General features: G+C 46.4%; 1 protein-coding gene across 1 annotated transcript in view; it reads left to right on the top strand.

The window, feature by feature from the left end:
• The window catches only part of EMB1417 (Pentatricopeptide repeat (PPR) superfamily protein), a 118,261-nt gene that overhangs the window by 73,910 nt on the left and 25,250 nt on the right, over positions 1-19,101 (top strand). The window contains exons 5-6 of the mRNA XM_086520122.1: positions 15-227; positions 18,066-18,252. Coding sequence (XP_086376248.1) covers positions 15-227; positions 18,066-18,252 — 400 coding nt within the window. The remainder of the gene's footprint in view (positions 1-14; positions 228-18,065; positions 18,253-19,101) is intronic.

Below are 19,101 nucleotides of genomic sequence, written 5' to 3'. Positions count from 1 at the left end.
TGGTTAGAGTGCAGATTATCAAGTGGATGCTTGGAAAAGGCCAAGGAAGGTCTTTGGGTACTTATTACCTCTTGCTTAAAGCGTTCAGCGAGGAGGGGAGGACCGAAGAAGGACGTGATATCTTCAAAAAAGTGTTTTCCAGAAATTTGGAATGCACTCCTTTAAAAATGTTTTCGGAGATTATGAAAATGTACGAACGCCACGAGATGTATGAGGATATTCTTGAGGTATGCGGGTCAATGAGAAAATGTAATGTTTACGTGTGATGGAGCTGATGAGTGGAGGCTGCATGCAAGTCTTGCAGCTCAAGTGTAGTTTTATAATGTGTGCAAATATTGCAGCTAAGTCAATATCTCCTGTGAAGATTATATCTGACCACTTCAGAATTATATACCTGGAAGAAAAGTATTTGCTACAGGCCTTAAAGTCTCAAATAAATTTTTTGCAGCTTACTTTTCACACCTCTAGCTTTCTGACTGTGCATTAGCTGTCTATTGGGGTATTTCTGGATATTCTGTTGTTGATAAAAGGGCTTTTTTGTTCTAGCACTGCTAGCACAGGCAAAAGGATTTTAGTATTAAGTGCTTGTGTCCAACCATAGTTTCCCTTGCTGTCAGGGATTGTTTCTTCTTTGCCTTTTGAAGGAAATTTATATTTATAGGGGGTAGCTGAGGGGTAATGCTGTCTTTGCGTGGTGCATATGAGGAAGTTGCTTAATTTACATTGTTAAATTGAGTGCCGATTTTGCCTGCAAGTAATTGATTATTGTCATGCGCATGGCACACTCTGGTGAGGAAACTTTATCATGCGTGCACACAAACATGACACACACATGCACACTCGGGGACTTGCACAATTTGCTTTTTTCATTTGTCCATGAGCAAGATTTTGTACCTATACGTGCATGGAAGCGCTCATACCTCATACGAATGCCCATGCAGACATAGACACACAAATACACATGCCCAGCATGCATGCAGGATCTAAAATTGACTGGTAGGGTAGAAATTTCATTTGACAGGTAATGTTCCAAGTCCCCTTTCACATGGTTTGTATAACATGGTAAATACACAAACGAGACAAATATGTACATAGTTTGTTTGTATAAGTGTACATGTACACATAATGACAGGCAATTCATACATTCAAACATGGCAAATGAAAGGAAATGTTTTCAAGCACTTGTTTGACAGGCAAAATGGCCCTCGGCAAGAAAAAGAGCCATCAATTTTAGGCCCTGCATGCATGTAATGGCTTGCAGTTACATTGTTTTTTCTGTTTTTCAAAGTTTCTTCTTCTTTTTAAGATTAGAACTGTGCTGCTTAACAAAACTTTTTCTTAGTGAGTAATATTTTTTTGTTTGTTTGCTTACCTCATCCTCATGACATTCTGAAGGGTTTTTGTGGTTAGTTTGCCAATTGAAAGGGGCAGTCATAGGGTGATCCTGCAGAGTAATTGTTCTTGTGCTCAAGTGTTGGAGCTTACCTTTCAGATGCTTGAACTGCGGATAATTTTTCTTTTTCCATTGGCTGGGGTTTGGGTCACATCTTTGCAGGGTGCAAGGCCAGCATCCTATTGTCCTACTCAAGCCTTACTGAGCACTTATTTTGTTATCGTTTGCCCATTTCTCAGGTGTATTGTAGCTTTTGTGGAGTTCCATTTGTTTGGGGCCCATTTTGGGCATGACATGGGATGGATGTTTTTGCTTGATTTCTCTCTCAACTTACGGCAGCCTCCACCTAGCAATTTTGATCTTCCATGGAGCACCTGCTGGAAGCACCTACAGAGCTGTGCACTCCGTGCTTTTTCGTTGCTTGTGTCCAGCCATGTGTTTCAGTTTGCTATTGATAGTATTCAGCTTTGGGTTCTTCATTCTCTAGCGGAGATACTTGAGCAAGAAGGCATAGATAAAGATGAATATGTACCACAATATGAGATAAAGCCCAGGAAAATGCGTACGGCCTTCCCAGTTCTGGGTGTTGGAGATCCACTCATCGCCTTCAAATGGGAGCATATACTTCTTTGCTATCAAAAGCTGCACGCCCAAGGGTATGCTTGACAGGACTTTCACATCATGCCTCTTGAGGGATGTGATGTCTTATTGGGGATGTGTGGGCATCATAAGAACCATGTCACGATTGACACTCGGGCTAGGAAGCTCTTTAGGAAGTATAAGGACAAGGTTCAAATTCTTGATGTGAAATTTATAGCGGAGTCAGTTCCCATTGTATTCACTTCTGCGGTCTCTAAATGAAAATCTCAAGAGGATGATGGCTAGCGTCTTTAGGGGATATAGGAGATTTGTGGGCACATTTTTTTTTCCCCCGAGAAAAAGATCCTTCCATTAGTTAATAAAACTGCCCATAGGGCAACAAACCACCTCTACAAGAGAGGGCTACATCAAAAGTAAGGGGACACTCCCAGTGAGTAGATAAAATATGTACAGTGAAGGCTAAATCACAAAACGGAAGGAGGAAAAAGCCGACTGGTGGCCGGTAGTGCCATATAGGTATACCCTGGACCATGGTGAAGAAGGGCCCTGGGCGCCAGAGTCGCAAGAAAGCCTCTCTGCACTCTTTCATGCGGTTGGAACTGACTGGCGTCTCTCAAACTGACCCTTGAGAGTGTGAATCCGCTCCAGCCAAAAGTCGCCTGCCGGTGGGACATGGCGAGACTCAAAGATGTGGAAGCAGCGGGCTCACCAAATGAACCAGAGTGTCAGGCCACAAACAAGCTCCCAGCACATCTCTCTCTCGCTGCACCACTCCTGGGGGGTAAGCTCTGTGGTAAGCTGGAGTGAAGGTCGCCCCCCCCGATCATGATCATCCTGCCTGTGGAAGACAACTCAAAGTGGAGCGCCGGGCCCGTGAGAGTGGACAAGGCTGCAACACCCCAAGTGTACTGTCGAGCTGTGGAAAGAGGTGGCATCAGCGGAAGAACCCGAAGCCAAACTTGCTGTGCCATGCGACAGTCCCACAAACAATGACACCGACTCTCCAAAGGATGGCCACAAGCTGCACAAGCTACCGAAAAGCCACTGTGTACGAGCAAGCTCCCAACTGTTGTAGCTCTGTGTGAAACTAGCCATTGGAACAAAGTAACTCTCCTCGGCTGCCTGCAGTCCCACAACCGCTCCCAAAAACCTGACAAGAATTCAGTTGTGAGACCCTCCTCCTGCCAATGAAGTGCGGCAGCAGGACGAGCCTCCCTCCGCGGTGCCAGTATGTGACGCCCCAGTGGAAGTGTGTACTAGAAGAAGGGGATCCCAGGGTGATCGATTGAAGAGAAGGGATTCCTCCAGAACCACTCTCGAGGATCTTACTGTACTCGTGCCAGAGGGCAGCTCTCCCAAGCCCAAAGCCGCCAGTGGCCTGCTATCTCAAGATCTTCTGGGTCAGGATCTATGACATAGGTCCTCCCGCAGATGCCCACAACTCGTATCCTCTGAAAGCAGCACTCTGCAACCTGTGGAGCCTCTACTGAGACACTGTGAAGGCGACCCTCTCCCTGAACCTCGAAGGACAAGTGAGGGACGGACTCCCAGCAAGCCCGAACTGCGATGAGGACCTCTAGTCTCCTGAAGGCCCCCAACCATCTGGGAGCTGCTGCTACCGGTGAGCCACTCAGCTAGCAAAGCCTATATACTATCTTGGCACATGTTCTGCACCCCCTCATGCCTCGTAGCTGGATGCTCTGAGCCTCCGTAGATAACCGTGAAAACTGAAGCAAGTTGCTGAGAGTGCGGGCTGGACCCTCTGTCATGGGAGCCCAAGAAACATGAGGCCTATTACCAACCAGGTGGCTTCTCTGAGTGCTAACCACGAGGTTCCAAACAAGGGGCTGCCTCAAGGGCTCCTCCGTGCAAGTGGGCTGATGCTGCACCAGGCCACTCCTCAAATGCTCCCAAGACCTAAGCAGGCTCGCAGCAAACTGATCCTCCAACCTCCTGCTCAGACCAACTCTGCGCATCTCTGTAAAAGTCCACCTGATGGACGGGCTCCAAGGGCCGCTCGCATGGGGGACTCGAGCTCGAAGCCGGTGAAGGAACAACTCTTTCCAGGGCTCCTCCCTTGGAAGCAATCCTTTGACCACAAACTTCCCAAGGAGGACTCCTCTGTTGTGTTGGGTCAATGATTCCCAGCCGCCCTTGAGAACATGGTAAGGTGATGACCTGCCAGGCCACTTTGGCCCGAGCTAACTGGGTGTCGCGCCTTGACCACATAAAGTTCCTGATCAGCCTCTCTAGTTGGCCGATAGAGGAGTTCGAGAAGATCGTGCAAGACGTGATGTACCGCATAGTAGCCAACAACACCTGGTTGGCCACTACAACTCTGCCTGCCAAAGAGAGCGGTGCCGAACTCCAGTGAAGCAGTTTCCTCCTAATGGACAGGAGGAGGGGAGCAGTCTGCTGCTCAGGGGACAAGTCCAAGCCAATGTGACAACCAATATAGGGCACTAGAGTCCCGGGCAGAATCCACCTGAAGCCCTCACCTAGAGACCAATCAGGCGTAGGAACATTGCCAACCCAGAAAGCCATTGTCTTGCTCCAATTGATCCATGCTCCTGATGCACAACAAAACACCTCAAGAGCCTACTCACACCTGTGCAGATTGGCCTCCTGGCCCTCCAAGTACATGGTTGAGTTGTCAGCAAACTCAACGTCAAGTAGCTCGTCTCCCCTAATAGGGAGCTTTAAACCACGAAGCCAACCTGCTTTGAAATCAAAAACCTGCTTGTCACCTCAACATAGAAAAGAATGAGGAAGGGAGCTAGAGGGCAACCCTGTCTGACCAATGCGTGAGCCTAAAGCGTTCCCCTCTTCCCCCTGCCAAGAACACTTGACTATGAGCACACCTGGATTTAGCTCACACACCTCTGATGCAAGCATCTGAGAACCCCATCTTGCGTAAAGTGCCCTCCAAAAAGTCTTAGTCAACTTTGTCATTAGCCTTCTGAAAATCGAGAAGTATCACTAGATCCTCTCCTTGGAGACGTGCGAGGGCAGACGCCTCCCTAAAGGTGAAAATGTTGTGAAGGATACTACGCTCCTCGACAAAACTTGTCGGAGTCCCATGTATAATGCTCTCAAGTAGTGGTTGTATCCTCAAACTCAGAGCCTTTGCTAGAATTTTGTAGGCCTAGTTGAGAACGGTGATGGGGCCCCATTGCCGAATCTCATCCAAGGAGCCTCACTCCTTGGAAATAAGGAAGATCAGGCCCTCACTCATGTTGTCAGGCATCTCTCCAGAGTGCAAGATGTACTGATAGGCGTTGCAAAGATCCGCACCAAGCAAGTCCCAATACTCCAAAAAGAAGCCGGGAGTCAAACCATCCTCCGCTGGTCTACAACGACCATGGGGAAGTGCTATAAGTGCCTCATGGAGCTCCTCTAGCTGGAGAGGAAGCTCTAGTCTCTGACGCATCTCCTCAGTAACAAGGGTAGGCATGTGCGTCCAAACCTGCTCTTTGCATGCATCCTGATGCTCTAACTGAGGCTCAGTTGACAACAAATCACGATAGAAGTTAGTAGCAACTGCACGCATATCCTCAGACTTTGAAGCAACTGACCCGTTGGGTCTCCTCAACTGACTGACATTGGTGTGTGCATGGCTGGGCCCCACTGTCTCAAAGAACTTCCCCTCCTCCAACCAAGGATAGTATGGGTGGTGCTCCTTGATCCTCTGCAAGGAAATAATGCCCCGTCGGAGACGCTTCTCCTCCTCTCTGGCTGTAGCCAAGCGAGCTGCAGACTCTTGGAGGAAGAAGCAACTAAGCTCAGCGAGCCAGAGGCCACTCTACCAGCAGTCCAGAGGCCACTCTACGAGTAGGGGTATCCTGCGTGTCAAACTCTCTGTCCAAAGAGCTGCCACCTGCTTTCTAAGCTCTAGATCCAACAAGACTCGCTCAGGGATACGTAGCAACGTTCTCTCCCTCCTCTGTTTGTGTGTCATAGTGAGGATCATTGGCGCATAGTCGGAAAAAGTAGTCCCTGCCCGAATGCAAACAGATGCACCTATGTCACAGATGTGGTCACTGGCGCAGAAGCCATCTATCTGAGATAGATTGACTCCTCCTACTTTGCGATTAGAGCGAGAGAGAGAAGCTTTTTGGGGGCCGCACAAAGCCTGAATGCTGCCAAAATCGAAAACCCTCAAAAGTCATACATAGACGCTCCCAAGCTGCCAACTCAATTCCATGCATAGTAGCATGGCTACCTCCAATCCTGTCTGAGGAGCCCTCCAACATATTGAAGTCTCCCCCAAAACACCATTGCTCTGCATGCGGCAAAGACTCTACAATATGTGACCAAAACCTTGCTTGTGCACTTGCCACATTGGAGGCATATATGTTCAGGAAGCCCATAGGCATCCCTGGATCTGCATAGTAATCCATTAAGCCCTGCCTGGCACAATGTAAGGTGCAGCGGAATGAATGTTGAACTTTGCTCAAGATGAGTGCTCCGAATTGTGCTCAAGGATTCCTTTTACTTACGGAAGGGAGAGCTTTCCGTTCCTTTAGTGAGAGAGTGCAATGTGAGAGAGTGCAATGGACACAAACAAAGTGAATGGACACTGTGAATGGAAGTGCATGACATTGAGAGATAGAGTGAGAAGAGAATACGACACCAGAATATTGTCAAAGCCTCCTCCGAAGGCCCCACTCTCTATGGCGAGAGCGGTCTAATATTGATTGCACAAATCTCTACAATGCTTGGACTTGCCGATGATGTCGACGACGATGAAGACGACGATGAAACGGGTTGAAATCTGAAAACTCTAAGGGCTGAAATCTGCAAGATCTGCGAGGTTCGGGGGTTCTATTGCGGTTACTGAATGCTGAAAACTGAGAACGCTGGTGTATCTTGAGGTTTCGTCGCGGTGGAACTGCAAAACGCAGAGATGTCAGGCTGAACCAAAAACGCTAGGGCTGAATTCTACTGCTCATGAAAAAACGCTGGTTCTCCTGCTGTTCTGTTGTCGCTAGGGTCTGTCTGCTGCGGTTAAGTCAAGGCGGTAATGATCTGCTACCACAATGGCTATGCTGCGAAGTCGTAGGGCTGAAAAGTGAAAAACGCTAGCAGACTTGCACCATGCAAAAACGCTAGGGCTAATCAGTCTCTGATGGGGGGGGGGGGGGGGGGGGGGTGTGTGTGTCTTGCTTATAAGGTGCCTTCTGAACACTTGGTTCCTGTTGCCTCTTCTGCCAGAAAGTGCTAGCTTTGGTTTGCTTATATATTATCTTAGCAAAGTTGCCCTACCTACTTTCCAACAAAAGTCACTTAAAAATAATAAGTGAAAAATTGTCAAAAATAGGAAAAATAGGTATATGCACTGTAAAAATGCTCTTGATGGGATTTGATGGTCATGTTGTGTGCAACCAGAGGATATGCATCTAATCTAAGTGTCTGGACATGCACGGTCTGCGAACAGACTCACAAAGGTGCCAGATTACTTCCTATTCTAGACTGACTTGATTGAACTGAACCCTGGTCATGCTATAGCTTGTCCACGGACACATAGGGTTGGATATGTCACGTGACATCCCCTCCTTTTCAAAGTGAGGTACTGGTACCGAACTGTATGGCGTCGAGGGAATTAGCCAATAACATCCGGAATCCTGGAAAGGACTCTTCGCCGGCCGACTCTGATGCGTGGGTCATGCGATACTAGAACTTTATAAAGGTCTGCAATGCTTGCTTCTCTGGGCGGCGCCGAAAGCGACACAAAGTCTTCTGTGCTCCTTCAATGCTTCAACTTCGTCTAGAGTCATGCTTCTTCCTTCTTCAAGAATCTCCATGGCTGAAAATTTATGAAACCACTTCCAACACAAAAACATGAACATACACATCCATGTAAAGTGACTGGAAAAAATCTTGTCTTCCTAAAAGACTGAATGCGATGTAGATGAACATAGAGACGGAGTGCCAAACCGTTTATCAAACAGACGCAAATAGTGAGATCGAATCTTGACTTTCTGATCTAAATCAATCAAGTGTGGCAAATCACAATGGAAATGCCATGCTTGGTGCTCATACTTTCTTGTGCTCTTTCTACAACTGTGTCGTGCCAAGGAAGAGACAAGGAATGTGACTTCCGTGAATGCATACTTTTTAGCTTTTCATGAGAAATCCGCATACATCCGTGCTCATTCATGAGTGAAACATGCTCAACGTCACGCTTAGGAAAAGGGATCACATAAAGACGCTGACTAAAATACAAGAAACGATCACGAATGAAACACTCGTACAATGCGTGCTGACTAATCATGCGAACACATAGTACATCCTGAGGGGGTTCTTTGGACCTAGGCTCAAATGCCAAGATCAGTTCTTCCTGAGGGTGTGCTTTGGACCTTGACTCGAGAGCCAAGATCAGTTCTTCGTGATTGATCGAATCTGCAATGAGGTTAGCTTCACTAGAGAAAGTATCCACTAACACATCATCCATGTGAACAATCACATCATCTTCATGCAAATCATCATGCTTGTGAGAAATCATATCTGGATCATCATGCAAATCATCATGCTTGTCATTGTCATCCAAATCATCATACTTATCATTGTCATTCAAATCATCATGCTTATCATCATGCAAATCCTGTGTGTCATGCTTTGGAAGTTTGCTTTTCTTGATTCTGTTCAAACTGCGTCTACACAATTGAAAAGAGTCGCAAGAACTCTTTCATGTGTTGGTCACTCTTCTCTTTTCCTGCTTTGTCTTCCAAGCGGGATTGCTCGTACTTACGCTCGATGGCTGCCAATCTTTCTTCGCGTTCACGTGCTATGGTTGCCATTCGTTCTTCGTATTTCCGTTCTATGGCTGTCATTTTTCCGTCTCTTTCTAGCTTACTGTCCATCATCATCTTGTTGAAAGCTGTCATAGGATCTGGTGCAATCTTTGGCGTAGATGGGGAAGGGTCGGAAAAACCTCCTAGTGAGGAAAACTCTTCTTCACCACTCCCATGCTCACCACCTCCAAGCGAAGTATCCATTCCGCTTCGAGTGACGACCATCCACTGAAGTCTTGGGTTCTTGGGTTCTTGGAGGTCTTGAGTTCTTGAGGTTCTTGAGGGTCTTGAGGTTCTTGAGGTTTTGCTTCCGCTTGCAATCTGTGTTCGAGAAGGATCATCTCTTCACCCGAGTTCTTCTCTTTCCTGCGGGCGCACCCCTTGGCGGCCTTGCGCTCACACCAAGGTTGCTTTTTCCACCTCACGTCGATTGGCCGGCCGCTAAGTGCACGGTCCGCTCTCAAGGAGTGAAAAGAGGAGCAAGGGGAGGCTGGACAAGCCCTCCTTTCTTGGGTTTCCTGTCACTCTTCAAAAACACGATTAGGAATCGACACACCCAAGTGAACTTGGGTTTGTGCGACCTCAACAAGCAAAAAACAATTATGTGGTTCTTTCCTTGAGTGATACAGAACACTGCCAAAGCTCTGATACCAATGTAAGGTGTAGCGGAATGAATGTTGAACTTCGCTCAAGATGAGTGCTCCGAACTGTGCTCAAGGATTCCTTCTACTTACGGAAGGGAGAGCCTTCCGTTCCTTTGGTGAGAGAGTGCAATGGACACAAACAAAGTGAATGGACACTGTGAATGGAAGTGCATGAGATTGAGAGATAGAGAGAGAAGAAAATACAACACCAGAATGTTGTCAAACCCTCCTCCGAAGGCCCCACTCTCTATGGCGAGAGCGGTCTACTATTGATTGCACAAATCTCTACAATGCTTGGACTTGCCGGGGATGTCGACGACGACGAAACGGGCTGAAATCTGAAAACGCTAAGGGTTGAAATCTGCAAATCTTTATCTGCTGAATTCTGACTCTATGTCGGTGACGATGTCGATGACGACGGTACGACGACGATGCACTGAAAACGCTGAAATCTGCGTTTTCGGGGCTGAAACTGTAAACTTCGCGGAATCCGACCGTGCGGCGAGGATGTGTTGCGGGAAGGTGAGATCTGCGATGTTCGGGGGTTCTACTGCGGTTACTGAATGCTGAAAACTGAAAACGCTGGTGTATCTTGAGGTTTCATCGCGGTGCAAAACGCAGAGATGTCAGGATGAACCAAAAACGCTAGGGCTGAATTCTGTTGCTGATGCAAAAACGCTGGTTCTCCTGCTGTTCTGCTGTCGCTAGGGTCTGTCTGCCGCGGTTAAGTCAAGGCAGTAATGATCTGCTACCACAATGGCTATGCTGCGAAGTCGCAGGGCTGAAAAGTGAAAAACGCTAGCAGACTTGCACCATGCAAAAACGCTAGGGCTGATCAGTCTCTGATGGGGGGGGGGGGGGTCTTGCTAATAAGGTGCCTTCTGAACACTTGGTTCCTGTTGCCTCTTCTGCCAGAAAGTGCTAGCTTTGGTTTGCTTATATATTATCTTAGCAAAGTTGTGCTACCTACTCTCCAACAAAGGTCACTTAAAAAATGTCAAAAATAGGAAAAATAGGTATATGCACTGTAAAAATGCTCTTGATGGGATCTGATGGGAATCTGATGGTCATGCTGTGTGCAACCAGAGGATATGTATCTAATCTAAGTGTCTGGACATGCACGGTCTACGAACAGACTCACAAAGGTGCCAGATCACTTCCTATTCTAGACTGACTTGATCGAACTGAACCTTGGTCATGCTATATGATGAGCGCGCGGCGGTGTGTGCAAGTGAAAGAGCACGCGAGGAAGTGCAGTGTGTGTGCAGAGAGGGGAGGCGAAGAGCAGGAGGAGAGGAAGCGCTAGCAGAAGAAGAGGGAGAGAGAGAGAGCTCACGTTTTTGGGGAAAACTCAATAAGTGAGTTTTGGGTTTTCCCACTTTTATTATAAGTGACCTTTAAAAAATGTGTCCAGGTTCATATTGAACCTGGACAAAGTATAAAAATGTACAAGAAGGGGTTATTTAGGCCTTTACCCAACAACCTCCCACTTAAAGGCATAAATGGCGCCTTTAAGCTATGTGACTCCCACCATCTCTATGCATAGATGATGTTGTGCTTTGGGTAAGCACTTAGTGAGAGCATCGGCTGGATTTTGTGATGTATGGACCTTAACCAATGTAATAAGGCCATCCTCAAGCACTTCTCGTATGAAGTGATACCGCACATCAATATGCTTTGTGTGTGCATGAAACATGGCGTTCTTTGCCAGACATATGGCACTCTGGCTATCACAACCAAGCATAGGTGCCTTGGCAGGCAAACCAAACACACTGCATAGGCGTGCTAACCAAATAGCTTCTTTGGAAGCTTCAGTGGCTGAAATATATTCAGCCTCTGTCGTAGACAATGCAACAATCTTTTGCAATCTAGAACACCATGAAACAACACCCCCCGCAAGAGTAAATACATAGCCACTTGTGGATTTCCGTGTATCCACATCACCAGCCATGTCAGAGTCACAAAATCCTTTCAATTCCATCGGTCCTTTACCATAGCAGAGGCATTTGTTTTTAGTCCCTTTCAAGTACCTCATAATGGACTTCACTGCATCCCAATGCAACCTGCCTGGATTAGCCATAAACCGGCTCACAACTCCCACTGCATGGGCTATGTCAGGCCTAGTAGCAACCATAGCATACATAAGTGACCCACAAGCTGAAGCATAAGGCACACTTTGCATGTCATTGGTTTCTTCCTTTGACTTGGGACAATCATCCTTGGAGATTTTAACATATGGCTGTAATGGCACACCAAGAGGCTTTGCTTCAGCCATGTTAAATTTGTCCAGCACCTTTTCAATGTACTTTTCTTGCGACATACAATAGGTGCTTGTCTCTTTGCCGTGTAACACGCACTCCAAGTATATGTTCAGCTGCCCCAAGGTCTTTCATTGAAAACGCAGATTTCAGTTGTCCTTTAAGAGCATCAACAGTGCTTCTTTTCATTGCAGCTATCAACATATCGTCTACATAGAGCACAAGAATGATAGGGCTGCCATCCTCATCACGTTTGGTATACAAACAATGGTCTGCATGGCTTCTTCTGTAACCATGTTTAAGCATGAAGCGATCAAACTTCTTGTACCACTGTCTACATGATTGTTTCAGCCCATACAAGCTTCTATTGAGCATACATACCAAATGTTCCTTGCCAGGGATAACAAAACCCTCGGGTTGCTTCATGTAAAGCTCTTCTTCCACATCACCATGCAAGAAAGTGGTATGTACATCCATTTGGTCCATTTCTAAATCAAGAGCAGCCACAATGGCAAACAATACACACAAAGTTGTCATCTTCACAACAGGAGAGAACACTTCCTGAAAGTCTATGCCCTTGGTTTGAACATATCCCTTTGCCACAAGCCTTGCCTTATACTTGGGTTTTGCATCAATAGTTTTGATTTTATCCACCCATTTGTTAGGAATAGCCTTCCTTCCTTTGGGCAATTCAACCAAATCCCAAGTATGATTAGGATGCAAAGCTTTAATCTCTTCCTGCATAGCAAGCTCCCACTTGTCGCTGTGCTCACATGTCTTTGCCTCTTTATACGTAAGTGGCTCTCCCTCATCTGTCAACATAATGTAATGCAAAGAGGGGTCATATCGACTCACAGGCCGTCTTTGACGAGTCGACCGCCTCACCCAATGATCCACATTATCAGGCAATGGGTTTATATCAGGTGGCACGACAAAATCATCAACAATGGGCTGCTGTACATCATTTTCAGCACCATTTTCAGCATTGTTTCTTGGCTGCAAATGCCCTTCAGGAGCCTCAATTTGCTGTCAAACATCATCTGGCTCAAACACCACTGGATCATCTACATTTTCAGCCATTTGTGGTGCATCCTGAGGGTCAAAAATAGGCCTAACAGGTAGCTGGTCATGCTGAAATTTCACCCTTTTATGGTCATGCTTTGAGGCACAATTGTTTTGAAGCAGCCTTGCCTCATTAAAAACAACATCCCGGCTACGCACAACCCTTTTGAGCTGAGGTAACCAAATCCTGTAACCCATTTCGCCTTCTTTACCATATCCCATGAAGAAGCCTTTAATGGACTTCGCATCTAGTTTACTCCTCAACTCCGGTCTTACATGCATAAAAGCTTCGCAACCATAAATGCGTAAGTGATCATATGAAGCAGGCTTGCCAGACCAAACCTCTTCAGGGATGTCACCTTTCAAAGACATGTGAGGGGATCGATTGCATATATGCACTGCAGTTTTCAAAGCTTCTCCCCAAAATCCATGAGAGAGATTAGCTGTGGATAGCATGCATCTCACTCTCTCAGAAAGTGTTCTATTGAATCTTTCAGCCACACCATTAGAAGAGGGGCTGTATGGTACAATAAGCTCCCTCTTAATGCCCAAATTTTCACAAAACTTGTTAAATTCAGCACTTGTGTACCCCCCCCCATTGTCTGTACGCAAGCATTTTAGCTTTCTACCAATTTTGGTGGTCACAAATGCATGAAATCTCTTAAACGCAGCAAAGGCTTCATCCTTAGACTTAAGCAAATAAACCCAAATTTTCCTAGAATGATCATCAACAAAGGAGACACAATAACATGCACCACCCATAGACTTAGTAGGCATGCTACATACATCAGAATGTACAAGATCAAGCACACAAGATTTACGAGAGACACCAGAGTAATAAGAACGCTTTACTTGCTTTCCATATTGACATTCATTACAAAAGTCAAGCTTTGTGCCTTTAGCATCAAGCTTTTCAAAGTACAAAGCTTAGAAAGGCCCTTTTGGCTCATATGGCCAAGCCTCTTGTGCCACAACTCCATGTGAGAGTTAATTTCAGCCAATGCAATAAACTTGCCCAACACGGCCTTTCCATGCATGCAGTATCCCTTTCTTTGTGCCCTTTACAATCAGTCTTGAGCCTTTAGTCATTTTCCATGACCCTCTCTCAAACAAGATGTTGTAACCATGCATATCCATCTGACCAACAGAAAGCAGACTCTTCTTGATTCCCGGCACATATCGAATATCATGCAAGACAAGCTCATTTGTGCCATCTATGGAGAGATGCACAGTGCCAATACCCTCAATGGAACATGCATGATTGTTTCCAAGGTATACATGGCCACGCTTGCCTGCATCAAAAGTAGAGAAACACTCCTTGATAGGAGTCACATGAAATGAAGCACCGGAATCAACAATCCTGTGAATGAACATTTAGAGGCATCAAAGTCATAAGCATCATCATCTGACAAAGTGGTACACAAGATGTCCTCTACATCTGACAGCTCCTCAATCACGACACTAGAAGCCACATTGGCCTTCTCTTTGTCCTTTGAGCTATCCTGTGCATCTGCCTTGAATTCCTTCTTCTCTTTCTTTTTGTCTCCACCATTCTTTTTCCTTTCTAACTCAGCTTTATAGTACCTACAATCGGGTTTGTTGTGACCCTTCCTGCCACATTGATAGCAAGTCACATCACCCTTGCCTTTGCTTGCATTTCCCCTTTCTTTACTCTTACTCTTACTCCTTTGTGCATAAGCATTCTTCTTTTCTGTCCTGCCTCTAACCATGTTGGCAGAGCTGCCTCCCTCTCCACTTGCTTTCCTCGTGATTTCTTCATTCAAGATAGAACCCCTAACACCATCAAAGGTCAAATTGGGGTTATTGGACAACGAAACCACCAAAGTTTCCCATGACTCAGGTAAGGTCATAAGCAAGAAGATAGCTTTCAGCTTATCATCAAAAGGGGGTAAGCCAGAATCCTGTAAACTGCGACAAAGTACCTGCGAACAATGACAAGTGCTCTGCCGCGCTCTTGGACTCATCTAGTTGCATGCCAACAAGCTTTCGCATCAAGTGCACCTGGTTGACAGACGACGTATTTTCATACATTCCCTTTAACTTCTCCCACACATCAAAAGCAGTCGTGAGACCTTTTACATCAATGACGGTCTCATCTGTCATGGCCATTTTAATGTATGTAACGGCCTTCCTGTTCATGCTAACCCATGCTTCATCCGTCATATTTTGTGGCTTCACCTGTTCAAGTGCCCCTTCGCAATCCTTAAGAAATAGGATTCCTTGAATCCTGTCTTTCCAAAGATCAAAACCTATACCATCGAACCTCCTAATCTCGAAGAGGTTCTTCACATCCGAAGAAGATGAGGCCATAGTTGCACGAAATAAGAGGGATAATACGCTCAATTTTTGGGCAAAATGCGCAAAAAATCGGAGTATAGCCTCACAGAGATGTGCACTACAGCTCCAAATGGTCACAAGAGCAATTTGGGGCAAAATAGGTCGATTTGGGCACAAAATTCAAATTTTGAAATTTATGTGCAGGAAATTTCAGCGAGCGAATTTGTGCTCGAAAACAACAAATTTAGTTGTTTTTTGTCTCAGAAGACATACATAAGGCTAATACACAGCCTTTAGAAGCATGTAAGCACAAAAACCCCAATTTGTAGCATCAAAATTGCATGAAATTGAGCCACAAATGGTCATACATCGTCAAAATTTGTCAAATGTGCGTAGATTGCATCAATTTGCACTTTCCCAATGTAATCGCACCATAAAAACACTTGCAAAAACCTGCGTAAATCTGAAATTTGCTTAAAACACTTGTTTTAGGGCTTGTTTTTCGGCAATTTCAGGGTTTTCGGGTAGCGGGGACTTAGCAAAAGTATTTCCACACATTAATACATCATTTGCAAAACCTGTATTTTCGCTGTTGTAAACTGTAATTTCCTGTTTTTGACCTAATTTCAGCCTGTTTTATGTCAATTTGGGTTGCCGGGAGCTCTCTAGTGTCTGGGACGAGTCCTTTGGCGACGAAATTGCAAAATCTCACGAGAAAGTTGACCTTCTTGGCTGAAATTCAGTGTTTGCAGGTTTGTGGGCAAACCCTAATCGGGCTCTGATACCAGTTGATGAGCGCGCGGCGGTGTGTGCAAGTGAAAGAGCACGCGAGGAAGTGCAGTGTGTGTGCAGAGAGGGGAGGCGAAGAGCAGCAGGAGAGGAAGCGCTAGCAGAAGAAGAGGGAGAAAGAAAGAGCTCACGTTTTTGGGGAAAACTCAATAAGTGAGTTTTGGGTTTTTCCACTTTTATTATAAGTGACCTTTAAAAAATGTGTCCAGGTTCAATATGAACCTTTATTAAACCTGGACAAAGTATAAAAATGTACAAAAAGGGGTTATTTAGGCCTTTAACCCAACACTATAGCTTGTCCACGGACACATAGGGTTGGATGTGTCACGTGACACACAATAATACCTCTGCCCACAATGGCGTGCTGCCATGAGTCCGCAACAGTCATACATACCCCTTCCTGGATACCTCCCGACCCAAATACAGCTGACCAAAATGTCTCATAACAGCCACGCAAAATGTGACCACATCATCTAATGCGGCTCGCACTAAGATGATGCTCTTGAAGCATAAGAATATCAATCTCACCACCCACAAGGCATCGCTGAATCTCTTGACATAAGCGATCCTGTTAACGTTGAAATTGGGGTCGACCTAATCCTTGCACATTCCATGAGACAATCCTCATGGAGTCAGTGAGAGATAATCGATGCTACAATCGCAGCCAACCTCTCTATCTTCAAGGCCAATTTGGATGGGGAGTAATCGGCATCCGAGCGACCTCGAGATAGTCGTGACTGAAGAGATTGGATGGGGAATAATCCGCATCGGAGCGACCTTGAGATAGTCGTGACTGAAGAGACTGTCCAACCCATGCCCAAGAAGAGCGTGCCGTCCGTTGGGCTACCTCCTCTGCCCAGGAGTCCTTATGTACATATATAGCATGGTGGACTATGAGTGTCAGCAAAAAAGTGTACCACAATGTGTCTACATTCTGCTGTGTACGGAGGAGTCATCGAGAACCTGGCCAACGGCCACAGAGTCTGTACCAAATCTGTCACCCCCAAGTCTCGTGTGTGATGAGAGAACTCAAGAGCATGAGCTTGAAGCTAGTCCAACACTGAGTCGAGAGTCCACTCACTCTGGTCCCTGCCACATAGAGGGAATGAGAAACCAACCGTTGTGTCCAAGGCCTCTATCCCTCTAGCTGCTAGAAACTGTACAAGCCGCCTCAAAGTCTGGTGAAGAGTCGTTGAGGAATCGTGTGAAGTCGTAGTCAAAGAAGTCCCACTGGCAACGGATGTCGAAACTCGTCAGTCCTTGGGGGACTGCGGCAAAAAGTGACATTTGCACGAGAAGGGGGGTCCGCAGGAAAGTCTGCTCCTCTCTCGCGAGGCGGCTCATGGCAAAAGTGCTGCCATGAGACCTCCTAGCAGACGATCAAGGTCCAGTCCCCTGAGCCGGCTGTGAGGCAAGAGCGGGAGAAGGTGATGGAGTAGGGGGGATAGTGGGTGGAATGGGCGGGGGGGAGGGTGTGTGCGGGGCGGTGGGTGGGGCGGGAGGAGGAGGGGTTGGTGGCAAAGCTGAGGTAGAGGGGTATCTGTGGGGTCGTTTTGCTGCAGGGGGTCGAAACGGTTCCTTGTGGGAACCCACTGGAACCGCCACTGGCTTGGTGTAGGATGACCACCAGGAGGGAGAACTGCCGTGGTGGTCCCTGGTGACGACCGGAGGAGCGGGCTGAGGATAGGCCGGCAGCGAGCAGGAGTGCTGGGGGATGCAGTGCGAAGGGCGAGGGAGGGGGGGCGTGGGGGGACGGGCAGGGCAGCACGAGGGGGCTGTGGGACGGGCGAAACACAGCAGCAGCAAGCGCCACTAATTTCGTTCTAGTACTGATTTGTGGGCACATTTTTTAATGGTATCATTGTCTTTTCCAAGACCGAAGCTGAGCAGAGGAGTACTTGGCCAAAGTGCTCCAGCTTCGAGACAGCGTAGGTTGATTATCAATTGGAAGAAAAGTGAGTACTGCATAACTTATAAGGTTTGTCCTTTTGCAGACATGAATATAACAATTTATATCAAAGTAAATTAATTTAAACATGTACCATCTCCCCCCCTCCCCCCCCCCCCCCCCCCCCCCCCCCCCCCCCCCGCCCCCCCCTCCAAGGGCTCTTCCCTCCAATTCATTTCATAATGTACTTGGCATTAGCGACGTTAGCTTCCTCAAAACAATTTTGTTGGAGCCTTGCATGAAGAGAAAGTATCTGAAACCTCTTTCTTGTTTACGCAGGTCTTTGCAGATATGGAAGAACTTAATGTGCGGCTTGATGGCCGATTAAGTGAGATAGTTAGTGGAACATATGAGAAGATAGGTGACACGGAGAGGGCTTACAGAGTGAGGCTCAAATATGGTCTCCCTAAGTATCGGTGGCGCTTGATCAATGGGAAGGCAGTCAAATTTCGTAATGAAGATAAGGGTACACCAACTTTACAAGTTTTAGTTTTATGTTCTCCTTTTAAGATTCAATAGGAAAATGGGACAGATTATATGATTGTCATACAAGTTTTAGTTTTATTTTCTTCTTTGAAGATTCAATAGGGAGATGGGACACATTCTATGATTGTCATACTTCTTAAGCTTGTTGATAAGTATAAGTGGCAGAGCTTTTGCAGTGTTTTCTAGACTTTACAAAGGTGATGATTAAGAAAATAGATTGTTGTGTGCATAATGATAGATAGGCAGCGGCCATGATACTACAAACTAGAGGAGGGGCCTTAGAATGTACTGGAGTAAATCAACCAAGGATCTCTCTCTCTCTCTCTCTCTCTCTCTCTCTCTCTCACACACACACACACACACACACACACACACACACACACACACACACACACACACACACCAGAGAAGTACTGCCGGTCCTTGTGCAGTATTATCTTTATTGATCCTTGCAAGTACAAAAGTTTCACACGAACTTGTGAGTGTTACTCTCTGCAAACACAGACCATATTTTAAAGAGGCCTGCCCTTTCTTTACATAGGCTTCAAAGACATCTGGCTTAGAAGCAGCTCCAAAAGATAGGGCACCCTCCAGAAGCTGACTTGTGTGTGAACGTGTGCTGCTTTTTCTCATGCAATCTCCTCTTCTTGACTTCAGATTTTTGCTTTTTGGCTGCAATCCGGTCATTCCTGCTCTTCCTTGCAGGGTTGACTTTTGTGCTTCCTTTTGGTTGTTGGCGCTGTGGCAGTGCTGGGTCAGCACTGCCACATCATGAGGAAACATGGCATTACCATACCAGCAATGGCTGCCCGTTTTCTTCTTGGTTGTT

The sequence above is a fragment of the Adiantum capillus-veneris genome, chromosome 9 (genome assembly GCF_014529385.1).
Source record: "Adiantum capillus-veneris isolate H3 chromosome 9, ASM1452938v2, whole genome shotgun sequence".
In the NCBI taxonomy this organism is placed as follows: Eukaryota; Viridiplantae; Streptophyta; class Polypodiopsida; order Polypodiales; family Pteridaceae; genus Adiantum; species Adiantum capillus-veneris.
This window is presented reverse-complemented; position numbering and strand designations above follow the sequence as displayed.